Raw genomic sequence first — 21171 nt, 5'->3', positions numbered from 1 at the left:
TAAAGAGACCCAAAACATCAATCTAACAGAGTACCACAAAAATTGATCCAAGTATTTCAACAACATTAAACCAAGATAAAATGGGGGTGGGGACTTTTGTACTGAAATAACCTATTGTGGGCAGCACTGCAATTAAAATATGTAGAAAATGCATGCAAAGAAAGGAAACTAGAAGCAGACATGCACTTTCAGTTTTGGCTCTGGTTACCAGTGGAATGCACCCCTGAGAACATCTTCAAAAGTGCATGCATTCCTTGACCAGGTAGACCTTCCTCATCCTTGTACTAAAGAAATGAGTTTGAAAATGACCTAAACATGAAGATTGATTTAGGAAGCATGGGACTCAAAATGTCCCATTCTTGTACAATTTAACTTGCTCACCCGAAGTATCCCAATGTTTATACATTTAATTTCGTGTTTCATGTCTAGCTTCCTTCGATTTGTAAGTTTCACTTTCCATATTCTTAGTACATTTCTTTTGAAGCATTGGACTTGCATTTCCCCTCAGTTGTGTTGTTAACTACACTGCTATTTGAGATTGTCTTCCGGTATACCCCAATAGTTTTTTGAGTGCTTTCCAACCTGGGACTCATCTTTTGTCACTATCTCTTGTTTCATTTTGGATTGTGTCATCATAGTGTTTCATAGTAAATGACATTCAAAAGGGATTTAATGTGCCTCCTTCTGTGCAATACTAACAACCATTAGCAATGATGCTGTCCTAAAGCGCCTCTGAGAGATCCTCCACCAGTGTCACTCCCTACTACTGCTGCTATCTAATAGCTGTTTGGCACATTTAGTCTGGGCTCCTCAGCAAAAGCCTGTCACACATTGGAGACTATACCAGCAGAACTGCTAGAATCAGCTGCACATAATCACACCATTACAAAAAGGCAGTATACTAATCAACGATAGTATTAGCTGTATTCAATGCACCACATATTATATTTTATTAATTACATACTCACCTCTTTCCGTATTTGGCACTCCTAAATCAACAGTAGGTATTGAACTCTCTGCAAAATCACTGTAATATTCAATAAGAGTGGCTTCTCCTTCCCAGGTCTGTTTTACAATGGGTACTAAAAAGTAAGCAAGGACATTAAGATGTAGATAGAGCAGTATTAATTTAAATATTTGAAAATTGACACAATGGCCTGCTTAGATAACAGACCTTTCATTTTATTAAACACATTTCCTTCGCTGACTTACCACAGTAGCCTAAACTGGAAACATGTAAATTATTCAGCAGTACCAGGGCACACATAGCATGAAATTATAGCTAAATAATCTAGGCAGTTTCCAATGGCAGAATGCAGAAGAGAAAGGAAGAAGCAGCACAGAATATGTGGGCATAATTCTGGTTTATATCTTGGCTTCTTTTGAGGTATGCTTGATTTTTCTTGTAATCACCTTGGGAAAGTGAAGCAACAGACATTAAGACTTTGAGAAAGCAGAGATCAGCTTCCTTGCTGATCAACACCACAGTTGGAGGTTGCACAGCCAAGCCAGAATAAGTTGCTATGATATGTATGGCTGTTATAAGATCAACGCCGCCTCTTTGGTTTGTCTCCCACATCATCTAAGAATATGAAATTCAGTGAATGGTGCAAGTGCATTAAAAGCTTCCTTGTTCCTCTTCACTGATTGCCATTCATGGGAAGTGGAGAAACCTAAAAATACAATTATCATATTGCATCCTTTGTACTACAAGCTATCAATGGGGAGAATAGGGAGAGATACAGGGCCGATTTTACTTTGTATTAAAACACAAGGCAGTTTTGTGTGGTATATGTCTAGATTAGCCAGAGGCAACGGGAATGACCTAGTTATTTTCTTTTCTTTCCTATGGGCGAATCTCTCTGGGAGCAAGATGAAAGATAATACTAAAGATACTATTTTAGTTATAGTAATATTAGCTATAGTTATAGGGAAGTTTTCAAGAAATTGTCTTTACTTCACATATCCTCAGCTCAAGACTTAAATACCTAGACACATATGCCATATTCAAGTACAGAAAAACCACAAGAAAGTACATCTAACATGAGATAGCAGCTGAGCACAAGTCACTTGCTTCCCCACTTGTTTATGTAAATGAAGAGTCCCTGTGGTTTGTCATGTGATAATTATCCTATCATAGCATACATCAATTTAGAAATTTTGAGGGATTATTAATTGTTTCTGTAAAACGCTTGTAAAATGTATCATTACATTACATAGAGATAAAAACAAGTTTTTTTTAAAATGTTTACTATGTACTCATTGCAAAACGGACATTTATATTAACTCAACTGATTCTAATCTGGTGATAGGTTTGTGCCAGATTACTATATCCATAACAGAACACAGATGGGGGAAAAAATCATAATTTCACCACTACTTCATATCCCTATTTTGATCTTGGAAGAGAGGGAAACAACTGCATGCATTTTGGAAAACCCAATTTCTCACTCACCCCACCCACTGAAAGGAAAAAAAATCAGGTTAAAATTAACACAAAAATAGAAAGGATAGGGGAAATAAACCAACCAACAAAAAAAAAATCACCATCCATTTTGTAAATTATATATATCCCCCACTGTCGAAATCTGTCTCTTTATCTCCATATAATTCGTCGCATTGTCTAAATCTGTCCTCTTATCTCCATATCATCTGTTCTCCCAGAAGGAGGAAGAAAAGACAGGAAACACCAGGATGTTAGTTGTCACAGTGCCAGAAGGGAGAAGCTCCATCCCTCCTTTCTCCAGTTTCATTATTGCTCAGTATAGGGGAAAGACCCTATAATAGCTTCATCATACCAGAGCATGGGTCCACTTTAAATCCAGTTCCTGCCTCATGCAGAATTCTGGGTTTGTAGTTTAGTGAGGCCCAGGATCTGCCTGACTGAGCAGTTTAAAGGTCCCTCCCCTAAACCACAAGTCCCAGAATTCTGCAGGAGGCAGAAACTGGATTTAAAGTGGATCCATTCTCTAGTGTAGTGGTTCTCAACCTGTAGGTCCCCAGATGTTTTGGCCTTCAATTCCCAGAAATCCTAACTGCTGGTAAATTGGCTGGAATTTCTGGGAGTTGTAGGCCAAAACACCTGGAGACCAACAGGTTAAGAACCACTGCTCTAGTGTGATGAGGTAGTTAGTGTAAACAACAAACTAAACATCGCTGAGCCTGGAGCCCCAAGTTTCGGCGGTGGCCAGGGAAGCTTTAGCACAACTAAGACTTGTGTGCCAGCTGCGCCCGTACCTTGGGAAGTCTGACTTGGCCACGGTGGTCCACGCTCTGGTTACATCCTGTTTGGATTACTGCAACGCGCTCTACATGGGGCTGCCTTTGAAGACGGCCTGGAAGCTTCAATTAGTACAACAGGTGGCAACCAGGCTAATAACCGGAGCAGCGTACAGGGAGCACACTATTCCTCTGCTACATCAGCTCCACTGGCTGCCAATATGCTACCGAGCCCAATTCAAAGTGCTGGTTTTGGCCTACAAAGCCCTAAACAGTTCCGGTCCAAATTACCTATCTGAACGTATCTCCTCCTATGAGCCTACAAGAACATCTGGGGAGGCCCTGCTCTCGGTCTCACCTGCCTCACAAGTGCGGCTGGTGGGAATGAGAGATAGGGCCTTCTCAGTGGTGGCTCCTCGGCTGTGGAACTCCCTCCCTAGTGATATCTGGCAGGCCCTATCCCTTCTGAGTTTTAGGAAAAAGGTGAAGACCTGGCTTTGTGAGCAAGCATTTAATGAGTGAATTGTGTTGGCTATGACCTGGTCTGTATTAAGGTTTACGTGCAAGATTTTGTGGATGAATGGTTTAAGTATTTTATATTGTATTGTTTTAAATGTATTTATTGTATTATGCTAAACTGTTTAATTGTTTTAATTGCTTATCTTTTAGCTTTTGTATAAATAAATAAACCACATTTTGGTACTATCATCAGCAGCCTTCTCAAATCACTTTCTATTTTAGCAATGGAGGTAGCAACTGCAGCAATCCTTGTATGAGCAACTGTAATTTGAACGTTCTGATTGGGCATACTTAGGCAGTGTGGTACAAGCTGCAGCAGCACTGTTAGTTGTATTCCCACCATTTCAGTATCTCAGCCACCATTTACTGTTTACAACCACCATTCTGTCTGAAGCTTGAGAGGTTTATGGGCCTGCACACTGGGTGGTGGTATGGGGAGTCAGCCTGCCTATATAAATCTGAAGGGGTTATTTTACTATCCATCTCCCAACATTACAGCCACCACTTTTTGGTCAGTTATTTATTTATTTATTTACCATATTTATATCCCGCCTTTCTCTACCCTGAGGGGGACTCAAACGGCTTACAAACGGCACTTATACAGTGCCTTGGGCATAAAACACAGACATGAAATAGAATTATAAAAATTAAAACTGAATAAAACATAATTAAAATACATTCCAATATGAGTTAGGTGGTAGTGAATACTATAATAAAGTACAATTACTACACATTGCTGTTAGTACTAATTATAATACACAAGAATTATAATACAATAATTATAATATAATTATAATAATAACAACAACAACTACTACTTTATTTTTGTATCCTGCTTCATCTCCCTGAAGGGACTCAGGGCAGCTCACATGGGGACCAAGCCCAAATACAGCATAAAATACAATATCAAAACACATTTAAAACATGTAAACATATAAAAACAAGGCATATAAAATGCAATAAAAACATAGTCAACCAACCAATAACCAACCAATAACCATAATGTTTATAATGGTAGCATCTATAACATAGCTGCTTTGGACAGGCAACCTTGGATGCATGTACACTATAGAATTAATACAGTTTGATGGCACTTTAACTACTATTGCTCAATGCTATGGAACCCTGGGAATTCTAATTTGGTGAGGCATCAGCAGTCTGGAAGAAAAGGGAAAATATCTTATAAAACTACAAGTCTCATGACTCCATAGGATTGAGTCATAACACTTAAAAGTTGTGGCTAACTGCATGAATTTTACAGTGCAGATGACCCTATTATCAGACTATATTTTGTGTATACATTTGCATGTGAATGTGTGTGCCTAAGACACACACACATAATTAAGATTTTTGAGAAATATTTCAATCAGCAAACAATTTTCACTCAAATATTCGGATGCAGTCAAAAGACAACTAGTCCACTAAGCAAGTCTGCCATAAATGTTTAGTTTATGCACTGGGTATCCTCCTCAAATATATATTTTTTCTGGCAAGACTGCAGGCAACAGAACAGAGGGTGACATCAGGTCAAACCCCTCTTAAGGTTCAGAAAGGCAGCACTGTATCTAATATACTCAATACTGTTCAGTTACTGCTGAAATTCTGTTTCAGTTGGATCTGTTGAATCAGATGTGAACGAAGGGCAAACTGCTGTATCATCTGAAGTCCTGATGCAAACAAACCAGGAGAAGATCATTCCAATAGCCACCTGTTTAAAGACTTATGATAGCATGACTATGGTACATCCACAGCCTCACTCACAGCCTTTGGTCGTGGTGACCCTGAAATCAGCCACTGCTATTCTATCACCTTACTGGGCATTTGCATTATCTAATATATCTGGATCAAATGTACCAATCAGAAAATAAAATCCTGAATGAGAACTAGCTTTGGGGCAGACATGGTCCTTTTAGGGTGATTTATCAAAGATGAATGTTATGGAGATTCAGGCAGGAACTTCTTGGGCTTATCCTGTCTATAGGAAGATTACATATAGACAGGATATGCCCATTACCTCATAATCTCTGAGGATGCCTGCTATAGATGTGGGTGAAATGTCAGGAGATAATACTTCTGGAACATGGCCATACAGCCCGGAAAACACACATCAACCCTGTGTTTCCAGCCATGAAAGCCTTCAACAACATATAGGAAGATTCCTCAAGCAACCTCTTCTTTAGATGCCCATCTTCTCTCAGCCACTAGATGCAATATGGTGTTGTAAATAATTGATATGTTCTCTTTATATGTTAGGATTTGGAGAAGGATAAGAGAATAAAAAGGATAAAGAGAAGTTAAGGAAGTGGAAAATTGAGAAGACATGGTCTAACTGGTTGCCTGGTTACCTTATTGTTAAGCTGTGGTTATTAAAACTCTGCCTTGACATGCTTTTTCACATGCCCAGTGTCTTGACATAATCCATAGGAGAAATGTTGATTCAGCTAAGCCAGCACAGATGAAGCATGATACTGCCTTTTTGCATGCACACAGATAAGAACCCAGCTCTTTGCTGGGATCAGATCCAGCTGCAGCTTTGGATGCAAATTATGACTCCTGTAAGGTCCACTTAGGGCAGTGATTTCCAATTTTTGGTCTCCCAGTTGTTGTGGACTGCAACTCCCAAAAATCTCAGCTAGCTTGTTAGAAATTGTAGAAGGACCAAAGGTTGGGAACCACTGAGTTAAGGAGACAAGCAGAGCCGGCCCTAGGTAATTTTCAAGTGTAGGCAAACAGAATTTTGGTGCCCCTCCCCCCCCGCCCCCCGAAACCAATCACTGAAAAATAAAAGCGTTGGATAAGCAAAAATGTTGAATAATAAGGAGGGATTAAGGAAAAGCCTATTAAACATCAAATTACATTACGATTTTACAAATTAAGCACCAAAACATCATGTTTTACAACAAATCAACAGAAAAAGAAGTTTAATACATGGTAATGTTATGTAGGAATTACTATATTTGCGAATTTAGCACCAAACTTTGAACAGGGATATAGGGCAGTGTGGACTTAGATAACCCAGATAGCCCCCAGGAAAAACTCTAAAATCAGGACAATAAATAAAGAACAGCACTCTGAAAACAGGAAAAATCCAGACAGTAAACAATCAGGGACAGCTAACACCTCCCAAAAAAGATTCTCCCAGGCAAGAAGAAGCCAGGCCTTGAAGCCACAGGGCCATTAAATGCTAATCAAGGTGATTAATTACAACATTCATACTTGCTTCAAAGAAGAGTTCTTTCTCCACTCTGGACCTTCTACAGATATATAAACCCCACTTACCTAGCTTCCAAGTTCCCACAGACCTCACAATCTCTGAAGGCCCCAAAGGTGGGCCCGCACGGCATGAAGGTGGGAGGCTCAGGACGGGCACCAGGAGGCCCAGCGTGGCCGCCGGGAGGCCGAGCGCGGCCGCCAGATGGTCCGAAGGAGAAGGAGGTTGGGGGTGGCGCCATCCTCCTGGGACGAAGGTGCCCCCAGGACGATGGCGCCACAGGCAAGTGCCTAGTTCGCCTTATGGTTGGACCGCCTCTGGAGACAAGACTCATGGTAGGCCTTTGGTTTGTTTCAAGTTAGCGCTGATCACACTCAGGTAGGATTGGCAATTCAATCTTACCTGCTTTGCTGATAAGTTAGTTATCTGGGTACATGTTATTGATACCCATGGAAATATAGGCATCCGTACTCAAGTCTGTTGAGGGAGGTCCCACTATACTACATGTGCAGAAGATAGGCAAAGGAGATTGGGTGGAAAACAACATGGCAACAAGGGAAGTATGTTCAGTGAATCTCCTGAAAAAGGCCCAAGTCTAACTTGTCTAACTGAATTGTCTAGTTTTATCACAGTGATACTCCAGAGATCCTGGGATTGTTTAAAAGATGTATTTAAGTTTGATTACTGGACTCTGTATGCCAGCATTCAGCGCCCTTTTAATATGTCAAATTCGTGTTCTGTTAAGGAATGGAGAATATTGTCGGGATGATAGAGAAGGAGAGGAGTCCAGGAATAGCGTCCTCTTTCAGATTTCATTTCCAGTCTAAGAGTATGACTGCTGGATGGTAGATCAGTGGTTCTAAACCTGTGGGTCACGAGGTGTTTTGGCCTACAACTCCCAAAAATCCCAGCCAGTTTACCAGCTGTTAGGATTTCTGGGAGTTGAAGGCCAAAACATCTGGGGATCCACAGATCGAGAACCACTGTGGTAGATGAACTCAAGATTTATACAGGAGTCTCAGTGAACAATCCCTACTCAGTGAGCTCTGCACAGTTAAACACACATAATTTGACCTGACTGTGAGTATGGTGCAAGGGTGTAAGGTTGGAACTGTGATAGCAAAATGTGCCATTGTTTACACCTTTTGGATTTTCAGTTATTAGGTTTCTGTGTGGGATACTGAATGTCTTGTTTGCATTTGAATGTTTTATGACTAAGTGGAGGCTGTGAGATAACTCTGAACTTTCTAATTAAATTGTTCATTATCTACAGAATGTCTTATTCACTAGGCATGATGGCAACAACACAGGCAACAGTTTACCATGCCTAGAGCCAGAAGCTGAGGAAAAACCCTTACTCCATCCCAGCGTTAACTGTTGTGTACTTCACATAGAAAGAAGAACAGGCATGCACAGCTCTATCATACCTAGGCCCAACAACTGATGAAAAGCCCTCCTCCATTCCAACTACCACTTCTATGGCCTCAAGGGGACAGAAAAGCAGCAACATCAACTGGACCTAATCCCCTCTTTAACTTCCATTGCCTTTTCCTTGTGTATCATGACTTTTTTTGATGGTAAATCTAAGTGCAAGGGACTGCACAATCAACAAGTAAACATTGGTCTTGGCACTATATAACTAAAATGATGATAATGTTTGACAATCAAAAAGCTGGTGCAGGATTTTGCATGAATTGTGAATATGTCTTTGTGTGATGACTCATGGGCCTTGTAGTCCTGTTCCTAGTACTATTGTGGCAGACGAAGAGGAAAACATGGGATTTCCGCCGTTTCAGCCAGAATCGGAGCCTCTCCACCTGGAGGATGTTTGTCCTCAAGAATGTAGCCAAACAGGCCTTGGGCAGAATTCCCCCCCGTTTTCCCGGAGGGACAATTATAATAGAGATAGGGGAGCCAGGGAGGCTAATCGCCGGAGCCTGAGAATCGCTGCCAAACAACTAGCTGATTAGGTCTGCTTCCCTTGGGAAATTCTAAGGAGTCATGCATCTGGACAGAGTTGGGTTTCGCTTCTCGTTCTCTGGGGAAAGTGTTCTGTTGGCGGGAAAACGAGACCCAATATAGGTGCTGGACGCAAGGGGAACTTTGCGGAGTCAATTGTTCAGCTTGAGGAGAGAGATCGTGTGTGGACTTCGTAACCCCAGTTCCTTGTTTCTTGGATCAAGTTTCCAGCCTTGCCTTGTTTCACGGACTTCCTTGGACTTTGTTCATGCTTCATGTTTGCCTCGTTCAAGTCTTTGATCTAGCCAAGAATCAAGTTTATTTTCCAGCCTTGTTGTCAAGCTACATTGGACTTTAAAGACTCTGTCATTTCCCCACACTTTGCTTGGCAAAGTGTGTGTTTCGGTCAAGTGGATTAAAACTTTGAACTCTAATATCTTATATTGGACAATACATTTCTGGACTATATTTGACCTCATCTGAAAGGTCTGCTTCTGAACTATATTCTTCACTTGTTTTTATTGACTTTATATATTTCTATAATAAAGATATTAGATAGATTCTGGCCTCTGTGTAAGGTTATTGGTGCTCTGCAGCCTGGGTCCTGACACTTTGGCAGATGAAAAAACAGATTGGTTTGCAGTTAAATGTACATTTTTAGAGGTTGAACTGGATTTGGATAAGCAGCACTGTAAGCTACCTAAGGACAAATGGATGAATATGAAAGTAAAAATGTCTGAGGCAAGATCTAGAAATAAAATGACACTTAAACAATTTGAAAAGCTTGTTGAGCATTTGAATTTTGCCTGTACATTTACTGTCACAAGTTAAAACATTTCTGAAACATTTAGATGCTAGATCAGGCATGGACAAAGTTCAGCCCTCTGGGTGTTTTGGACTCCAACTCCCACAATTCTTAACAGTCTACTAGGCTGTTAGGAATTGTGTGAGTTGAAGTCCCAAACACCCGGAGATCCGAAGTTTGCCCATGCCTGTGCTAGATGGAAGTTAAAACCAGCATCGTTAGTTAAGAGATACTATGGATATGAGGATAGGTTGTTAATTTGGGAAATACTTTTCAGAACGTTTAATCGTGTATCATTTTCGAGAGTAAACAAATGGGCTGAAGCCAAATTTCAAATTAATGTGGATACTGCAGGGATTTCTGTTTTTCGTATATGTTTCAGAGGACTTAGTGTGCTAGTGTTTGGCCAGAGAAATAGAAATGGTAGTATTACCAAGGACCTCACGTTCTATTAATTCTTTGTGCAAATAATCACTGTCTTTTTCCATCAACATGAGAACTGTTTAATGCTACAATTCATTTTGCTACAAAAACATGGCATCTGTTCGCGATTTACTCTTTGACATCCGATTAAGGGGGTCATGCAGCTGATATGGCTTTCACCTTATAATGCTTTCAATGTAATCTCTTATTCTTAGTTAGACATATTCTTGGTATAAATAATAGCACTGCTGATGTTCTGTTCCGTAAATGGATACAGAGATTTTAGTAGCTGGACTCCGAGTTCAAAGATAAGAAAGAGGTAATGCTTTTGGGGTTGTGGATGTTTGGAGGGGTGAGGCTCAAAGGCTTTTAGTCTTCCCCACACAGAGCAGTTATCATAGAGTAAGATATCAGTTGTGGCCAATCCAGGTGCCCCACACTTATGCACTATTCTGTGTTGCTTGGGGGGGGGGTTATTTCCACGTTACATCAGAGGCAAAATGGCATTTTTAGTGAAGCTATGAAATTATGTTGATTTTTCTGGTGATTTTAGATTGAGAAAAGAGTTTGAAAGCTGCAGCTGTGAGACCATTCATCATGGGAATAATAGGCAGTATTTAACCTGTGATACTGTGATAATGTAATTTAAGATTTGCATTGATGGCTCTGAAGTGGCTTTAAGTATTGCTGTTCTTTGGTGCACTTCATATCTCTGAATTGGTAGTATTCGTGAAAGGAAATTTCTTCCAGAAATTAAAGTTTCAAGATGTGTGCTAGAGTGTAGTGACTGAAGACTGATCAACGTAGGAAAAGAACAGACATCAATCTTGGTTTGTATATAGAAGCATTGTTCTGTCCTGCAACAACTTTAGGAACTTATGTAACTTTTATGTAACAATGGAAGGGAGCCCCTTTTGCTCACCAAAATTATACTCCTCTCACCAAATACCAGTTTTGAGTGCTCACGAACAGCACTCAAACAAATTGGTTTAGAAAGTCACAAATTTGGTACCCATTTGTTTCACACTGGTGCAACATTCACAGCATTGCTATAGGTTATGAACCTACAGTTATTAAGAATGTGGAAAGGTGGCATCCAATTGTTTTACAAATTATAGCCATCTCTTGACAGTTTCTTATAATGGAATAAATTTTCAAGGAATGATCATAAGTTGTTGCTGTTAATGTTTGTTTTTCAAGTATCAGGTGCCAGTTGGTCCAAAGCACTTGCTGGTCTGAGGCTATAACATTGTTTTTTTTGGGTTACTGTTATTGGGCATAAACAGCAGATGCCAGATTCTAGTTTTGGCTCAATGAGCTGGCAGTAAATTATTAGTTGGGAAAAGGAGGGGCTTCTGCTGGCAGAATTTTCTTTCATTAATGTTTGAAGACAAGGTTGGTCCCCCTCCAAAGTTCTTGTTATTCCATTTGGGTAAAAATGATTTGGGTTTGCTAAAGGGAAACGGAATGATCTTATGGACATCAGAAGATATGCATGAGACAAAGAGGTGTTGGCCTTCTGTGCAGTTGAATTGATCAGCTATTTCATCCAGACAGATGTGGAGAGGGACAATGATAGTCATATGCCTGTTGAGAACAACATATATATTTCCTGAGAATAAGAATTTATTGGATTGACTCTGGGGTGTACCACACCACGAAGCCCAGCTGCAAATCAGAGGTAAATAGTTATTAAAGTGCTGGTCATTACCTTTAAAGTCCTAAATGGCTCGAGTCCAGGCTACTTGACCAAATGCATCTCCTCTTACAAACTAGCCTGGGCACTGCAGTTAGCGGAGGAGGCCCTGCTCTCGGTTCCATCCCCATCTCAAGTATGGTTGGTGGGAACAGAAAGAGGGCCTTCTCTGTGGTCGCTCCCCACTTCTGGATCTCCCTCCCTAAAGAAATAAAGCTGGTCCCCTCCCTCCTCTCCTTCAAAAAACAACTGAAGACCTACTTATGCTCACTAGCATATGGAGAGGAGGAGGATTAGATAATCAGAGATCACTACCGGGCCTCTGGCTGAGAACTATATCGTATTTGGACCTTCCTAGTCCACACCAGCCCAATGATCATTGTTTGACCACATAACAACTCACACTGTTTCGTGAACACTAGTTGGCAGTTGTAAATTAATGTGGATTGTTTTTATTTGATGTTATTATATCATTCTGTTTGACTACGTGTAGTTTAATTTATTGATGTTAACTTATTGATGTTTAATTTACTGATGTCAGGCTTTAAATTTGATGTTAGGTTTTAATATTTTTTCATATGCAAGCTTTCTCAGGGATTTTATGTCAGCATTTGTTTGTTTTACGGAGGCACTGAATGTTTGCTATTTTATGTTGGAATCCGTTCTGAGTCTCCTTGGGGAGATAGGAGGGAATACAAATAAAGTTGTTGTTGTTGTTGTTGTATATTATTATTATTATATTATTATTATTATTATTATTATTATTATTATTTTCTTTAGTTTTCCATTATATTTCTAAGTTGTATTTTTCTTTTGAATAAATGAGCAGATGTGCTTTCCCCCTCCACCAAGCAAGTTATGTGCCCCACTACAGTTACATGGTTCATTGTAAGGGAAGCATTATTAAATCAGGGACCCATTACTCTTTCTTTATATTACTACAGTAATTGCAATTTCAGCATAATTATTTGAATGTGTTGCTTCTCCTTAATTAACTTTAGCATTTTATTATTATCCAGTTATTTCTGTTTATAAACAATGATAAAAACAATATACAAATATATTTCATCTACTTGTAGCCAAATCCTCCTCTCATTCTCAGGAATCACAGTTCAAGAGCTAAAGAACGTATTCACATTTTGTAATGTAATTATCACATTTCCTATGAGTTGATTCAGAGTCAAAGGCAGCTCGGATAACTGACAGAAGCAAAAGGCAAAAGACCATGCACAGTTTAACTGCTATAATTTATAATATATCACCTTTTAATGAATAAATACAAGCAATTCAAGATGTGGTCATGGGTTTCATTACTTACCCGTCTCAAGGTGCAACTTGAAAAAATAAATTAATGACTCAGTGATCCATACATGAAGAATATTTTAACTGGATTTTCTTTTTATTTGTTAGGCGTTTTACCCTATATCCTTCCTGACTCATAATGCTGTATGAGTCAAGGTCATAGCTTTTTCTGTTCACAATGTGGTAGTGAAAAGCCCAGTCCTAGGGCTATTCACAAAGTACATTAAAGTGCATTTTATAGGCTTTTACATTTCTCCTGACCCGTGTTTCATTTTGTTCTATTTTAACCAACATACAAAACCTGTTCTTGTCACAAATTTTCTGTTGCCTACTGTGTTGTTGTGAGCATTGTGCCTTATGGACAATTTCACTGGACAAAGAATGAAAGAAGTAGAGGAAAAGAAAAGTTCTGTACAGCAAGCTGATTGATGTGCATTCTGAGTTTCCATTTTCTCACTAATTGAGACTTAAGGCAAGAAGTCTGGCTTTATGCCATGTAATAAACCACTGCGGTGTATTACAAAACACAGAACTGAGCCCCAAAGCTAACCTGAGCATTAATTCTGAGTTCCAAGCTGGAAGCAAACAAATAAATATATCAAGGTAAATTTTAGCCTAAGATGTACTGTCAAGCCATATCCCAAAGGCACTGAATACTTTTTTTTCTGGGCCAGAGCAGGTGTTTTATTCTATGGATGCATTTTAGCATAGGCTTCGCTGATTTGTGTTCTATTACTGACATATGCCTTAGTTGGAAATATTCCAGGAGAGCTACTTCTTAGTTTTTTGTTGTTTCACTGGTAATACAGGTAATCCTCACAATATGAATGGAACTAAACCAGGCTTGTCATATCCTAGAGTTCCCAAGCCAAATGCCCAATTTTCATGTTATGCAATTTGATTTCTGCCACATGCAAATTAAGTACATTGATCATTGTACTATTTTTCTATAACTATGCAGGCAGCATTTATATAGCAAGAACTAATTTGAGACAGCCAGAATAGCATGATAGTTAGAGTGCTAGACTTGGAATAGTGAATCTTAGGAGTTCCCATGGTAGAGCTTGATACAGTAGAGTCTCACTTATCCAACATAAAAGGGCCGGCAGAACGTTGGATAAGCGAATATGTTGAATAATAAGGAAGAATTAAGGAAAAGCCTATTAAACATCAAATTAGGTTATGATTTTACAAATTAAGCACCAAAACATCATGTTATACAACAAATTTGACAGAAAAAGTAGTTCAATACGCAGTAATGCTATGTAGTAATGACTGTATTTATGAATTTAGCACCAAAATATCATGATGTATTGAAAACATTGACTTCAAAAATGCGTTGGGTAATCCAGAACGTTGGATAAGTGAGACTCTACTGTAATTGTTAGTATAGCACAGAACATATAATGGAAGAATTATATTTATTTATTTACAGTATTTATATTTACTGTATATAGTTAATGCACCCGCTTGGTCCAGTAGTGCTTTCTCAAGCACAGAAGTAAACATGTTTCTTACTTTTTAGAAACCATCACCTCTTCAGTTAGTTTGAAGCCATTCATTTTAGAACCTACTGCCCATCTCACTTCTGAAAATGAAATCTCTGCTACCAACAGCACATTCTACAGCAATCTTCTCCAATGTGGTATTTAGCAGATGCATTAGACTACAGGTGTAATGTACACAGCCCAGGATGATGTTCAGTATTTCTTAGATGTGGAAGTTTCTTCAAGACTGCCCAGAAACTGGAGACCTCAACTTATCCTTACAACTGCACTGGTAACAAAGATGCATGGGGAAAGTTCTCTTCATGCATTGTCTTTCCCTAAACAGCAGTTTCTCCTGGAAAACATGGGACACAAGGAGGGCCATCCTCACATATACTATTTCCTCCTCATACAGAGTCAGTCTTCCAGCAGTCCCAGCCAACATGGTTCCCAAATACTAGGTGCAAAAAAGCTGGAAATTTGGGTCAGCTGGAAGCAAGCACTGGGCGATGTGGAGATGAGGGGCCGAGGATCCAGGTATAAATGGCCAGTCAGATAACATGGTACCTCATGTCTTGTCTCATCATGACAATTATGTTCTTGAAAGACTTAAAATATAAGCTCTCTTTATAATTGCATTTTAAAAATTATATTTAGAACATTTTAGGTTTGCAAAAAGAATTACAACCTTAAGTGAAATAGCCATCGAAAAAATTTAAGTAAAGGACTTCTACTTAGCTTCAGGAGACAATCCGAATATGGATTCCCAGTTCAATGACTAAGTACCCCCAGAATTATACAAGCTTCTTGGTGGGACATTAATTTTTTTCATTTGAGAATATCTAGACTGCTTCTGGAGGGACCCTGGAGGTAGATTTCCAGTTCAAAGACAAAATGTTTTCACAAGTATACTAGTATTTTTAGAAATTAACATTTCATTTTGATTGCTTCTGGAGGGTCCCTGAAGGTTCAAAGACCAAATCTCTTTACAAGTGTACTAGTATTTTGAGAAATTAACACTTCATCACTGTCATTAATGTGAAATATGCATGCTATACTATTAAAATAAATGGATCTGATAGACATGTATTTGGAAGCCAAACCAATTATTTTGGCATAGGCATACAGAAGTACAAAGATAATTCAAAATGCCAGTTGTAGTGCACATCCACTTAGATATTTCTCCATTATGGACTTAATTTCTAATTATAGACGAGCTATTTCAAACTATAAGACATGCAATCAATGCACATGCAAAACCAAAAGGACTTTCAGTGACACTTTTCAAGATTTTAAACATTAAGAAAATCAGTTTCAGAATCGATAATGTAAAGAAACTCTTAAATCTAGAACTTACTTCTGTCTCCATGGAACTTCTTGCATGTTTTTACAGCAACAAAGATATCCATTTTCTTCACAGGATCTCCCTAAAAATAAAATTTCAGCTACATATTTTTCTTTTTTTATTTCTTTATTGCATGAGTACGGCTTTTAAAAAAGAAGTCTTCAAAATATATTTATATTCCACAACACATTAAAACAATTTAAGGCATTGTAACAAGATACATTTTCTATATTTGAAAATGTAAATAATTCATACTGGTAATGTTGCCTGATAGCACCTTTCACTAAAATTATATAAACAAATTCTGGTTGAAAGTTCAACATATTAGGCAAAACAACAAAAACAAGTATCTGCCTGAAGAAATATAAATACTAAAGACAAAGTAAACACTGTCAAGTCCCATTGATTTCAATAATAGAGATGTAAATATCTACCACTAAAATCAATGAGATGTTTGAAGTATTTGTTGGATCATGCCTCCTTTGTGACTGTGGAATCTAAATAGCTACTTCATCAAATGTCTACACCAGGCATGGGCAAACTTCGGCCCTCCAGGTGTTTTGGACTTCAATTCCCATAATTCCTAATAGCTGGTAGTTGAAGTCCAAAACACCTGGAGGACCTAAGTTTGCCCATGCTGGTCTATACTGTATCACAAACTGCTAATGAAACTCCTCCCATTTTAAAAGATAGTTATCATATGGCAATTCTCCAAATTTGATGGGTGTCGCCAGGAACTTTGAGCTCTAGGAATCTGGAGACAATCCTGGAAATGTGACGTGCTGCTATTGCTACCTCAAAAGAAGGGTCATCACTAGCCAATGGAATATACAAGAAGAGGCCATAAGTACAAGATGCTGCAGTTTGCTCCAAATGTGGGTAAGGGAAGTAAGTCTGGATAATGGAATTACATGGGAGTCAATAGTCTGAACAGGAGAATGTAGAAGCTGCGGGGAACCTTAGTAAAGCTGAACAGCATGAAAACTACAAAATGCCATTTAAAAGTGGAGAGGAGATACTGACACAGTATAAGAAGGAAGTGATCCAGGAAAAGGCCTTTTACCATACTAGAAACATTTTTTAGAACTTGAATACACATGTAGACACGCTCTCACACATCAAACAGTGAAACAGTGCTGACAGACATTCAAACAATAGCGAACAGTAAAAATGAAATGTAAATTGTGTTATTTTGATGATGAAATACAAGAAAGATGGATTAAAAACTGGCTTTACATAGTGCTGTCAGATGGCAGCGTAGCATAGTGGTTTGAGTGTTGTGCTGCGATTCTGGATTGAATCTTCACTCGTTCATGAAAACTCACTGAGTAACTTTGGGCAACTTAGAAACCCCCCAGGATAGATTCATCTTGTGGTTGCCATAAGTTGGAAACGACATGAAGGCACACAGCAACAGATGCTGTTAAGAGTTTACAGTTAAAGATGATAAAAGGAAAGCTGTTAGCAATCATGCCTCACAAACCAAGACTGTAAACAAAATACTTCCAAAAATGTAACCTTATCTGGCCATATTTTTAAAAAGAAATTTTCACAGGAAAAATAACTAGTACACAAATATTAGTTTGGCACCAAAGCAATAAAACCTCTCCTGAGGGTCTTAACGTCTCCAATAAGGGACACAAGAAATTCTTTTCAACGACAAGTGCTTTACTTTTATATGAGAATTTACTGAACATGACTTTTTCCATTTTTATGACAATAATAACACTAATACAACAAATGAAGCAACTGAGGCACAGACTGGAAAAATTTTGGAAAACTGGTCAGTGTAATCAAAAACTAAAACAGCTTAATGAGCACCTGAAAAGTTTAATAGAAATGTCATACAATCCCCATCAGCTTCCAATGTGGGAGGAAAACAATGAATTTTGACATAATGAAATGTTCAAAATACTGTATATACCAAGTTTTCCTCTCTTGCTAAGAAGAAAAAATTATATAGTGGATTATCTTCAGCCCAAATGATTTGACTGAATATAAAGATGTGCTTTGGCACATACCAGCATGCACCTGCAGCAAACTGTACGGTGAAATAATGACTTATTATCTAAATTTTTATCTACTATGATCTCCTCACAGGTCTAGCAAAAAATGAAAAAGAGCTGTAGCCTCATTCTCTTTCACACACCATAAGCACTTTTCTTCTCCTGATCTTTTAATGTTTCTCTCTCCCTCTTTCGAGCCAATAAACCTGGAATCAATGTTGCACCTAATATATCCTACAGAACAGAATACACACTACCTTTCTCCTATATAAAGTTTCAGACAGCTTCTTAGAATGTGAAGGGACATTTAATTCTGCCAAAATTATATCATGGAAAACATTTGTTTATTGAAAGCATTTTCTGCAAAACAGTGGCTACTCTGATTGTTCAGAGAACCAGAAGCAATATCTGCCTTTTCTTTATCACTTAAACCTAATGCCTTCATCGCTTTCAACAATAAGGAAATGGACTGCTCTCAACATAATGTTCTGGCTATTATTTTTTGACATTTTCTACATGTGACTATTCACCATTTAGTCCTTCATTGTATACTGTGAGATACTGACTTTCCCTTTTACCAGCCACTCCTCTTATTATCTGAAAAACTCACCTGATAAATCAAATGTGCCACAGAAGCAAATGTGACTTGCTTTTCTTTTTCCTGATTAGATCTTCTACAGAATAAATATTTTATTTTTGCACCTCATGTACTTTTTTTCACTTAAAAGATTTTTATGAATTAATTTTATTTGTAATAAACTGTTCCACTACATCAGAATTGAAACTGTGAATCATGGAGATTTAAACACAATTCATCATCTTTAAAATAAATAGACTTACAATTCATTAAATGTGAATGTGAAATGACTAATGAATTCATTACATTTGATTTCACTGATTTGATAATGCCAAACTCATCAGATAACTCTGTATCTACTAAACTCTTCATTTGTTGTCCTCACAGCCCAACTCTGCAGATAACAGCTGCTTCTTAGGAGACAAAGGTAAAGATACCCTTACAGCAGAGTGTTCAATAGCAGCCTTTTGAAAAATCGTGTGCGTGCGCACACCTTCAAGTCGCTTCTTCACTTATTCAGACCTGTAAATTTCAGGAATTTTACTAAGTAAGAAATAATCAAGGTGGTTTTGCCAGTTCCTTCCTCTGAAATACAACCAACAGTAGCTGGTATTAATTAGGAGTTTTCCAATCAAGTACTAGCCAGGTGTTGTGGACTACTCTTTTACTTCTGAGGAAGTAGAACAGGAGGCTGAAGTGGTAGCACTTGGGGATTTGGGGCCAAGTGCTGAGGAGGAAGAAGAAGGCGTGGCAGACATACTACAAGTACCTACATTTTTAGACCAGCAAAGGGCAAAAGAAGAAAGGAGAAGGTCAGCTAGAATCACAGCAAAAATGCTGAGCAATCAGACCTCACCCTAGGAACATCTGTGCTGGGAGCTCAGGGCTACAAATTAGCAGCAAAGCCTGTAGTCAGTGCTGGCAACAACTGATCTACTTGGTTTGTGTTCCGGTCTCTGTGCAACTTTGCAAAAGACTTCTCATCACAGGCTTTTGTTCCTATATACTGTAATGCTTTTTTGCCAAAGACCCTTGCTCCTGTTTGCTGTGAAGACTTGTTGCCAAAGACTTTTGTTTCACGTCTGCTGTAAGACCTTGCATTGCTTTCAAACTTTACCTCCTTTTTCCTTTACTGCTGTTTGCATCATCATCATCATCATCATCATTATTATTATTATTTGCTGAAGTAAAGCTTTTTTGGTTACTTTTGATCGTGTTGTAAGGCTGTTTCTGGAGCAAAACAGGACACCAGGCCTGATCCCACTTAGCTTCTAAGATCAGATAGAAGCCAATGCCTTTAGACTATTAAGGCCTAAAAACCTAAATAGTGCTAAAAACCTAAAGAACTGGATATATTTGAAAAGACAGAACTCCTGTCTTAATATTAATTGAACACTCATAAATCTAGAGTCCAGAAAATTCCACAACTGCACTGCATATTGATACCTGGCACTGAGATCAGAGTGTGAAGCTGTGTACCTCTTAGTACCACTAGGACAAATAGAATTCTACTAGATACTTGTTTTCTGTGTGACCAATTTAGTATAACCGATCTTCTGGACAATGTTAAAATCATTCTCTCTATTTCAAGTGTTCAGATGCTGGTATTTGTCCCCATATCATCAGAAAGGCAATTGCTGCTTGCATATTGAAGCTATCACCAAACCTAAAGAAAATCTAGGATTGCAAAAGTGCAAAAAAAATCTTTAGAAAAATTCAGCTGGGTGGGGTCGAGGTTATACATGCACCAGAAAACCGTTCAATTAAGATTAAGAGTGCTTAGTGGTTAAAGAATACTGTCAATAGGGTGCACAGGACAGTATCCAGTATCATGGGGTTATGGCTGACTGAATAAGAGCACCCCCCATGTAATGTATTTTGCAATTCCAATTTATTACACAAGCCCTACTGAAGCTTCTCAATGGAGGACTTTCATAAAATACTTCCACTGTTAGTTTTTTTAAAAGGAAATAATTATTACCAGATTTCTCTTCCTTGAATCAAGTTATTAAAAAAATTCTGCAACTTCATTTGGTCTTTACTTTCAGTGAGGAAATTAATAAAACGGTTGTATATTCATAGAATCATAGAATCATAGAATAGTAGAGTTGGAAGAGACCACATGGGCCATCTAGTCCAACCCCCTGCTAAGAAGCAGGAAATCGCATTCAAAGCACCCCCGACAGATGGCCATCCAGCCTCTGCTTAAAAGCCTCCAAGGAAGGAGCCTCCACCACGGCCCCGGGGAGAGAGTTCCACTGTCGAACAGCTCTCACAGTGAGGAAGTTCTTCCTGATGTTCAGGTGGAATCTCCTTTCCTGTAGTTTGAAGCCATTGTTCCGTGTCCTAGTCTGCAGGGCAGCAGAAAACAAGCTTGCTCCCTCTTCCCTATGACTTCCCTTCACATATTTGTACATGGCTATCATGTCTCCTCTCAGCCTTCTCTTCTGCAGGCTAAACATGCCCAGCTCTTTAAGCCGCTCCTCATAGGGCTTGTTCTCCAGACCCTTAATCATTTTAGTCGCCCTCCTCTGGACGCTTTCCAGCTTGTCAACATCTCCCTTCAACTGTGGTGCCCAAAATTGGACACAGTATTCCAGGTGTGGTCTGACCAAGGCAGAA

At 38.7% G+C, this 21171-nt stretch overlaps 1 protein-coding gene across 2 annotated transcripts in view; it reads right to left on the bottom strand.

The window, feature by feature from the left end:
- The window catches only part of b3glct (beta 3-glucosyltransferase), a 123949-nt gene that overhangs the window by 19001 nt on the left and 83777 nt on the right, over window positions 1-21171 (bottom strand). For both annotated transcript variants that reach the window (XM_008107926.2, XM_062974700.1), the window contains exons 10-11: window positions 15979-16048; window positions 969-1082 (exon numbers count right to left, since the gene is read on the bottom strand). In XM_008107926.2, the coding sequence (XP_008106133.2) occupies window positions 969-1082; window positions 15979-16048 (184 nt within the window). The remainder of the gene's footprint in view (window positions 1-968; window positions 1083-15978; window positions 16049-21171) is intronic.

This window comes from Anolis carolinensis, chromosome 3, assembly GCF_035594765.1.
Source record: "Anolis carolinensis isolate JA03-04 chromosome 3, rAnoCar3.1.pri, whole genome shotgun sequence".
Classification (NCBI taxonomy): Eukaryota; Metazoa; Chordata; class Lepidosauria; order Squamata; family Dactyloidae; genus Anolis; species Anolis carolinensis.
Note: the sequence above shows the minus strand (reverse complement) of the source record. Positions and strands in the feature narration are given on the sequence as shown.